The sequence below is a fragment of the Chiloscyllium plagiosum genome, chromosome 41, assembly GCF_004010195.1.
Source record: "Chiloscyllium plagiosum isolate BGI_BamShark_2017 chromosome 41, ASM401019v2, whole genome shotgun sequence".
Taxonomy (NCBI): Eukaryota; Metazoa; Chordata; class Chondrichthyes; order Orectolobiformes; family Hemiscylliidae; genus Chiloscyllium; species Chiloscyllium plagiosum.
The window spans coordinates 7,117,704-7,127,702 of NC_057750.1; the positions used below are offsets into that span (position 1 = coordinate 7,117,704).

Here is a 9,999-nt window from a genome sequence, read left to right on the forward strand (position 1 = left end):
TGTCGCACTGTCCCAGTGCGGGGCTGGGGGAAGTGTTACACTGTCGCACTGTCCCGGTGCGGGGCTGTGGGGGAGTGTTACACTGTCGCACTGTCCCAGTGCGGGGCTGGGGGGAGTGTTACACTGTCTCACTGTCCCGGTGCAGTGCTGGGGGGAGTGTTACACTGTCGCGCTGCCCCGGTGCAGTGCTGGGGGGAGTGTTACCCTGTCAGAGGAGCTGTCTGCCTGAGTGAGTCGATCATTCGGAGCCCCGTCTGGTCTCACCACTCAGCTGGGGAAGGTCCCACTGAAATATACCAACGTGATCTCCCGATCTCCAAGCTGCTCTCTCGATGTTGGTTTCAGGGACAATCTGTATTTTTCTGTCATGTTGCTGTTTGTGGCAGTTTCATGTACACAGCCTGGCTGCTCTGGTTCCTACAGCAGGGACCAAACCTCAAACATGCTTCATTACCTGTAAACCACTTTGGGGAAACTCCAGGATCAGCAAAGGTGCTATACAAATACAATTCCTTTTCACTCTGACTGGAATGACCTGTGTGTCGTTTTGAGGCGCTGGTCTTGTGTCTCTGTCTCTCCCTGACATGCTCATTCTCCACCTGAACCACTCCCTCTCTCATTCTAACTCTCTCTTTCCTTCTCTCTCTGACTCTCACGTTCTCTGTCTCTGCAGGAGCTGCTGGAGGACGTGAAGAAAGAGCTGCAGAAAGTCAAGGATGAAATCATCGCAGGTAGTAGCTGACAGCAGATCAGTGACTGACATTCCCACCCCTACCCCCACCACCACTTTTTGACTCCTCTCTTTGTCTCATTCCCCTTTTTTTTGGGGAGGGGGAAATCGGGTGTTCAAGGAGAGAAGGCAACAAAGTGGAGTTGTGGTTTATCCTGATTTAATTGGGCAGCAGACAGGCAGGAGGCTGGGTCAACACAGCAAGGCAGGCAGCATCAGGGACAGGCAGGAGGCTGGGGGAACACAGCAAGGCAGGCAGCAACAGAAGCTGCAAAAGTCAACGTTTTGGGCGTAAACCACCTTCACTCCTGAAACATCTCCACCTCCCGATGCTGCCTGGCTTGCTGTGTCCCCCCAGCCTCCTGCCTGTCCCTCCTGATGCTGCCTGCCTTGCTGTGTGTCCCCCCAGCCTCCTGCCTGTCCGCCTTGGATTCCAGCATCTGCGGGGTTTTTTGTCTCATTGAGCAGACTCGATGGGCTGAATGGCCTAATTTTGCCCTTGCGGCTACTGGTCACTTTCCAAGGGTCAGCAGGGGGATTCTGGGCCAGATGGCCGCCTGCAGTGTCGTTCTGACAGTTTGGCCTTTTCCATTGAATTGGCGTGGTCCCTGTACCTTCCACTAGCCAACCCCTTCCCGCCAAGGCAACACCATTCCCTGGCATTGGTATCCAGGTACAGTCAAAGTGTCAGCCGGCACTTTGTGGGTCAGGAATTCCACTGGCTATTTGACCAGGGGGGGCATCACCAAGTGGCCTAGTCTTCATGATCCTGACATTGTTTAACTAATGGTCGACAATAATGGTTTATAATTGTTCATTTATGGGACATGGGCATCGCTGGCTGGGTCACCATTTATAACCCCATCCCTAACTGCCCCCTTGAGAAGGTGGGGGTGAGCTGCCTTGAACCGCTGCAGTCCGTGTGCTGTAGGTAGACCCACCATGCCCTGAGGGAGGGAATTCCAGGATTTTGAAGGGAATCATCTCCAAGATGCACTGCAGACATTCACTAAAATCCTTGGGCAGCACCTTCCAAACCCTCGACCACTTCCATCAGGAAGGACAAGGGGCAGCAGATATATGGGAACACCATCCCCTGCAACTTCCCCTCCACTCACCATCCTGACTTGGAAATAAATCACCGTTCCTTCAGTGTCTCTGGGTCAGAATTCTGGAATTCCCTCCCGAACGGCATCATGGGTCGAACCACGGTATATGTAGTGTTGCCGAACAGAGACACCTTGGAGTGCAGGTTATTAGCTCCTTGAAAGTGGAGTCGCAGGTAGATAAGATAGTGAAGAAGGCATTTGGTATGCTTTCCTTGGTCAGATTATTGAGTACAGGAGTTGGGAGGTCATGTTGCGGCTGTACAGGACTTTGGTTAGGCCACTTTCGAATACTGCATTCGATTCTGGTCTCCCTCCTATCAGAAGGATGTTGTAAAACTTGAAAGGGTTCAGAAAAGATTTACAAAGATGTTGCCAGGGTTGGAAGATTTGAGCCACAGGGAGAGGCTGAACAGGCTGGGGCTGTTTTCCCTGGAGCGTCGGAGGCTGAGGGGTGACCTTATAGAGGTTTATAAAATCATGAGGGGCATGGATAGGATAAATAGGCAAAGTCTTTTCCCAGGGGTGGGGGAGTCTAGAACTAGAGGGCATAGGTTTAGGGTGAGAGGGGAAAGATATAAAAGGGACCTAAGGGGCAACTTTCTCACACAGAGGGTGGTACGTGTATGGAATGGGCTGCCAGAGAAAGTGATGGAGGCTGGTATAATTACAGCGTTTAAAAGGCATTTGGATGGGAATATGAATAGGAAGGGTTTGGAGGGATACGGGCCGGGTGCTGGCAGGTGGGACTAGATTGGGTTGGGATATCTGGTCGGCACGGACGGGTTCTGCCGAAGGGTCTGTTTCTGTGCTGTACGACTCCATGCCCCGCACCGCCTACATCACGGTCTATGGATAGCTCCCTCCACCCCCCACCCTGTCAACAGTGAGGCATATGGGTGCTGAAAGGCGCTCTACAAATTCAAGTTTTCTCTCTTTTTATTTCTTCTTTTTCAGCTGTTCGGCAAGAGATACAGCGCCTGAGCTCCACATAGTTTTCCAGTTCGGAGGACGGCTCGGATTTTCGGGGGGGGGGGGATTGCGGGGGGATAGGGTGGGAGGGGGGGGGTTGCGGGGGGGGGGGGTGGGGGGGGGGGGGTGGGGGTGGGGTGGGCATGGAAGTGCATCTGAAGTTGGGACAGTATTGACCAGACGAATTGGAGACCAAGTCCACTCGCCCCCCCGCCCCATCAGCCGGTCAGTGCGGAGGGTGTGTTTCCAAAAATAAAACACCCACAAAAAAGTTTTTTTAAATTAAATTTCAGAGGAAGTGGGTGGGGGGGGGTGTTAAACACCTTTTTTTTTCCCCAGTTTCCTGAATAAATTTTAAATTTGTCTGTCTTGCCCCCCCGGGGCATTTTTGATTTGATTGTTGAGAGGGGAATTTCTTTAATTTTTATTTTTTTTTTTATTCCTTCAAAAGAAAATTATTAAAACGGCGGTGAAGGGTTTGTCGGCTTCGATCTTCTAGGCTTTTGAGAGATTTTATTTCCCTGAGAAACCTCTGGAATTATTTTTTTTTCAATCCAAATATTTTCTTCTCTCTCCAGTTTTTGTTTAACTCCAGTCCGTGAATTTCATTTTTTTGGCGGGGATGAGTTGGGTGGGAGGATTGGTGTTTAGATGTCGAGGAAGTTTAAAAAAATTATTGACGCAAAAATTTCAGACACTTGACGTGTCTGGGAATCGGGATGGCTTTAAATCAACAGTATTGGGAATGGTGGACTCTGAGTAGATTGGATATAAAAGAACCTTTTTGACCTTGTGTCTGGGCTGGGTAGGGGGAGTGTCTGTGTCTAGGGGTGGGGTAAAGGGATTCTGTGCCAACCCAGTTCTACCCACTGTCTTGGGGAAGGAGGTGGGTGGGGGAGGGGGTGCAATAAAGCCTGTAGTGGGGCCTGATATAGATTCTGAAGCCCCAAACCTTTGGGGGTGGGGTTTATTTTTGATCCCTTTGTGTGCTGTGCCCCCCCCCCTCTCAAATTCCTAGGGATGGGTATTCATGAAGTCAGCGTTCCCTTTTTTTTCATGAGTTTGGGGGTAGGGGATAGAAGGGCAATCGCTGACTGAGGGGGTGGGGAAAGCTCCCCCACACCACCACCACCCCTCCCCGCGCCCTCCCTCCAGCTTGATGTTCCTGAAATGGTTTGTCACTTAAGAATGACATGGGGCAAGGGATGGTGGGAAAGAACCAGGCAACCAAGGGCTTGCCCTCCTCACCCTTCATTGGCTGACACCTTCTAGTCTAGTGTTTGGGTCGGAGGGGGAAGGCAGTCTGTGTAATGAGGTGAGTCACAATCTGAAAGGGAGCCCCCCCTGAGGATCGTTCACCATGGAGTGGAATCTGGACAGGTTGGCGGTTAAGTAAAATAAATTTTGACTGTGCAAAGTTGAGGGCAGTCTGTCCTGCCTGGAGGGACCCACATCTCTTGCATCTTTTCCTTGTGCCAATTGTGCAGCTTTGCCTGGGGTGGGGGTGGTGTGCTGAGGGTAAAAAGATGGGAAATGTGCCCCAAGATCCACTTATCCGAAATGTGGGAAGGTCGCTTTCTCTGTCATTCAATACTGGCACTGGGCCATTCTGCAGGATGTCCATTTTATTGGCTTTTTTTTACATTCTTATTTTATATATAAAGTGTAAACACTGGATGCCTTTATACTGAAATATAAACAGGTTTTGGTTTGATTCAGCAGTGGTCTTGTTGCTGATTTTTTTTTAAATTGTTTTTTTTAAATTTTCTGCTGTAAACTTCCCCAATTACCCTGCTTTTAAAATGGAGATAATTTTTCTAACCAACCAGATGGAGCAGGTGGAACATTATCACAAGACACCCCTGTGCTATCCCTCAATTCTCCTGTTAATCAAGAATCATGCCTTGGGGAAAAAAATTATTTGCCTTCTGTCAGACTTCCAAATTGTCATAACCCTCAACATTTCACATCTTTAGCTTGAAAAGGTCACCTTGATGTTTTTGTTTTGATAGTTTGGTTAATTGAATTCCAGATGATCAAATGCCAGATAAGTTTAGCTGAGCATTGAAATCTTGCTGGATAATCTAAAATTCAGATGATCTAATGCTGGCTAATAGAGGTTCCCTCTGGGCAGGGGAACCTCTGATCTGAATGGGAGGGGCAGGAACTATTTCATTCGGATAAATCAATAAAAACTCCAAGCCCTGGACTAAAGGCATTTAAAAGTCTGAGCTGCTGCTAGTATCCTGCACAGGGAGCAGTGGTAAACCCCTCCCCCCACCCAGGCATCTGGACTGCTGCAGTTGCCTCTGTAGGGTAAGTCTCCATATAGTACGCATACAGCCACCATCTCACACACAACTTACTGTTACTTTGAGAGGTTCCACCTTTGCCCTGTGCAGGACAATGTTGGAGAGATTATCTGGGGAAGGAAGGGTTTAGGGTACACTCCTCTGTGGATCCCACCCAGGCATCTGGACTGCTGCAGTTGCCTCTGTAGGGTAAGTCTCCATATAGTACGCATACAGCCACCATCTCTCACACAACTTACTGTTACTTTGTCCTGCACAGGGCAAAGGTGGAACCTCTCAATGTTGGAGAGATTATCTGGGGAAGGGTGGGTTTAGGGTACACTCCTCTGTGGAACTCCAGGGAAAGCGTTTAGATTACTTAGTGTGAAAACAGGCCCTTCGGCCCAACAAGTCCACACTGACCCTCCAAAGAGCAACCCACCCAGACCAAATGTAGGCAACCCCTACATTTACCCCTCCACCTAACATTAGGTAAATGGGGGATTTCAAGATTCTGGGCATATTTTTAAGGTGAGGGGCAACTTTTACACTGATTAATGGGTAGAAACCTTGAGAATGCAACTAAGGTCCCAGTGGTTAAAAGACATTTGGATAAGTTCAGGCATAACCACCGTTTGGAGGGATATGAACCAGGAGTAGGCAGGTGGGACTAGGTGAGTTTGGGATTACAGTTGGCATGGCCTGGTTGATGGATCTGATGCGATCTAACCTTAGTAACCAGTCTACCGTGTGGAGCCTTGCTAAAGCCCATGTTGACATGATCTATCATCTCATTTCACACACGCACACTGCTATACTGACTATCCCAAATCAGTCCTTGCCTTTCCAAATGCATATGAATCCCCTCCCAACAACGTACCCACCACTGCCATCAGACTCAAAAGGTATATAGTTCCTTGGGGTTTTTCCTTGTAGCCTTTTTAAAATAATGGTATAGCATTAGTCACCCTCCAGTTTTCTGGCACCTCCTCCATGGCTGGAGATGATATAAACATCCTTAACTTTGCAGTGGCCTGGGAGCTTATCTTTGTTTATGAGTTTTAGGAACTCCAGCATTTCTTCTGTAACGTGGACTGTTTAAGCCATCAATATTTATTTCCATGTTCCCTTGCTTTCTCCACAGTAAATACTGATGTGGAATATTTGTTTTGGATCCTGATCTGTGGTTCTGCATGTAGATGGCCTCAAATCTTTAAAAAGGAGCCCCCTGTTCTCCCTAGTTACCCTTTGGCCTTGAATATACCCGAGAAAGGATCTCCCCATCTCAAATCATTCTGCTGCACATTTGAAGAGAAATACACACACACACACACACACACACCCCCTTGCCTCTTCCACACACTATACACCCAATAAAACACAATCTGCCAATTCAAACCCGAACAAGCAGACAACGCAACCAAAAACTATAGCCACATTGATGTAAGGTAAAGATATATCAAAATGACTGCTAGACCCCTTGGCATCATGGTAGCCCACTAACCTACCAACACACTTAAACAGCAACTAGTGAACCTAAAGGATCCACTAGATACTACTAGCATTTACATGATACCATGCAAGAACTGTTAAACACCGCAAATCGGACAAACTGGCATGAAACATGAACACCAACTAGTCACCAAAAGACATGACCCAAGATCACTAGTTTCCATACAAACAAAGGAGGGCACTACTTTGACTGGGACAACACAGCCTAGGACAGGTGAAACTAAGTCACACATGATAAAGCATGGCATTCTAACCAGAACTCCATCAATAAACACATCAACTTAGATCCCATCGATCTTCCCTTGGGGGAAAAAAAAACTGGAAATGACATCACCCACCTTAAAAAACCAGGACCTATAAATAGAGAGGTGGGACATACCACCATCACTTCGCCAGAGACTCAGTGATTTTACCCAGTCATGGTGACAATGTCTGAAAGTAAGCCTTCCAGCTCAAGCTAACTTATCAACCTGAGCTATAAATCTTAAAAATATAGTTATCACCTAATTCTTTATGGTACCAGTGTGTGGAATTGCAGGTTATTCAGAGTGGCTGATTATTGTATTCCAGTAGTACATGCCAGACCTAAACCACTCGGGTAATGGCCCTTTGCTATTATCGTCAACCTATTAACCCAGAGCCCCACACAATGTTCTAGGGAACCCAGCTTCAAATCCTGCCACGGTGGAATTTAAATTCAGAGTCTGGCATTAGAGTCCACTGACTGACTATCACAAAACAATTAATAGAAAATGACATCTATTAACAGGTGTCCCTTGGGGAATCTGCCACCCTCACTTTATCCAGAGCCACAATGCATGGGATGCTGGTGTTGAATGGGCAAAAGGTGAGTCTCACAAGGTGACCAGAATAGCCTTCATTGGCACACGCAGTTGAATGAGTAGAAAAAGTGAGGTCTGAAGATGCTGGAGATCATGGAGAGCAGAGGGGAGTGTGGTGGTGGAAAAGCACAGGTCAGGGAACAGAGGATCTCCTGATAAAGGGCTTATGCCCAAAATGTTAATTCTCCTGCTCATTGGATGCTGCCTGACCTGTGCTTTTCCAGCTCCCCCCCTCCCCCCAAACACACACATTTGAATGAGTGCAATGAAAAAAGTTTGTAATGTTGCTTTTCAGCACTCTCGAAAGAATGTTGTTTGAAATCCCAAGCTTTTGGTGTGGTGAGAATTCTGACTTAGTCCAGACCCACAAAAGTATGGTTGACTTTTAACTGCCTGCTGGATAATTAGGAAAGGGGAAAAACCACCGGTCCAACCAGTTGATGAATGAACTTTAAGAAAAATCACATTTCCTTCTTTGCAAAAAGGCATTAACTCAGTGCCCTCTTGTTTTTTAAAAATCTTTCTTAAAAGCAGGAAATGGCTTCTTTCCATCCAGTATCCTTATGAATTTGAGAATCTCTCCTTTCCAAAAGGGAGGGCAAGAGAACAGAATTGGAGGAACAGTAAACTAGCATTGACCCTTTGGATCAGAGCCTAATCAGCCAAGTCTGTCCTGTTGGAGATGAGGAAGAGATATGTGAGGAATACAGATGCTGGAGAAGCACAGCAGGTCAGGTAGCATTCCTGGAGAATACTCGAAATATCAACTCCTGCTCTGCAGATGCTGCTGTGCTTTTCTAGTGCCACGTGATTTGACCCGGTCTGTTGCCAAAACAAAACACTATCACTTACATACAAGATCCATTTTCATTTTAATGATTTCACAACAGTTTAAAATAAGAGAATGTCAACTCGACTTTTTTTTTGTAAAAAACGTCCCTCTTCCACCCCCAATCCTACAAATATTCCTAAATCACATTCAAAAAACTTGATTAAAAACTAGAAGCTGTGGCTACTCCACTGCAGTGACCTGAATTCAGCCTCCGCTCAGTTGCCATTTGCTTAGAGGGTGGGAGTAAATGGGAGCACACAACACAATCTTCAACTGACCTGTTCCTTTACCTCATACATTACACACAAAGATCTTGGGTGTGTTCGATAATGGTGACTAATCCCACCTTTTTAAATAAAAAGTCAAACATGATCCACCCGCTTCCTAATAGAAAGAGAAATCTTAAAAAGAAAGTGGTGAGAATGACAACACCTGATGTGCTTGATGCAGTCAAACAATATGGTGACATTACAGGCTCTTTCACCCAACTGGGTTTCTGTAAAGATGTGTTTTCCAGCTAATTGTGTGCCCTATTACTCAGATCCCACTGGAAGTGGGACTGCAGTTTCTCCCTCCCCACCAAAGACCAATCACTGACAACACCATGATTCCCTCTCCATGGGGGTCACCAGTGCTCTGGACTGTAATAGGTTTGAGATGCCATATTGTGAACTGCTGAAGGGGTCTATCGTTTAAGGGCACTGCTCCAGTATGGCTTGGAGAGAGTTACCATTTAAATACACAGCCCCCTCCCCCAAGGCCCTGCCACATAAGACAAAGTGACTCCTTCCTGATACAAGTTGATGCAGAGTGGAGACGCTGCAGTCATAGTGTAGTCACTATGTACGTCAGTGTGACAACTTATCCTAACAAATTACTCCCAGAAACAACATTCCAGTCCCGTGCCCCAGTGTTATATATTTCAAAATAGATTTTCCCAGGCTCCAGTTTGGAAGGGTCTAGCTTTATCGTCTCTGGACAGTTAAAACGGACTGAGAATTTGCCACCCCCAGCAATATACACAGTTGTATGACTGGTCAGCCCCCAGCCTAAAAATATATGGTTGGTTTCCTTGACGGAGGGACAGAGTGGCCAGAGTTTGGTTTCAGGTGAAACTTTATAAATAATCATTTACTGTTTCGTTAAACAATTGGTGATGGGGAGTGGGTGGGGGAAGATGACCAGCCCCGAGAGGCTCCGCACACAAGGTTCACTGCTCCTTCACCAGCTTACACACCCGCTTGACCCGAGCAAATGGCCCAATGGAGTCACAGAGGACAAAATCCCAGAGGACTCGAAGCCAGGAGGTGTGCTGAGGTAGATTCTCATAGAACTCTGGGGCGATCTTCTTAACCTAAAAAAGATAGAAAGAGATAAGTGAGAATTCTCCATTATTCCACTTGGCACAACTCACATTTTGAATCTCCTCCTCAACCCATCAAAACATCTCAGCTGGTGGGATTTATCTACTCTTTAGGATGGATGTGGTTATAATCAGAGAGGGTGCAGAAGAAATTTGGGGGGTGGGGGGGGGGTTGGGAAAATGAGGTTAGTTTGCAATGCACAGTAATCATAGAATCCCCACAGTGTGGAAACAGGCCATTTGGCCCAACAAGTCCACACCGACCCTCCAAGAGAAGAACGTGAGGACTGGAGATCAGAGCTGAAAATGTGTTGCTGGAAAAGCGCAGCAGGTCAGGCAGCATCCAAGGAA

General features: G+C 47.0%; 1 protein-coding gene across 1 annotated transcript in view; it reads right to left on the bottom strand.

Annotated features, from left to right (window-relative positions):
• Positions 1 to 8,309: 8,309 nt before the first annotated feature.
• LOC122542802 (sphingolipid delta(4)-desaturase/C4-monooxygenase DES2-like) overlaps positions 8,310 to 9,999 on the bottom strand; it is a 19,609-nt gene continuing 17,919 nt past the window's right edge. Inside the window, exon 3 of the mRNA XM_043680854.1 lies at positions 8,310 to 9,639. Coding sequence (XP_043536789.1) covers positions 9,496 to 9,639 — 144 coding nt within the window. The 3' untranslated portion in view covers positions 8,310 to 9,495. The remainder of the gene's footprint in view (positions 9,640 to 9,999) is intronic.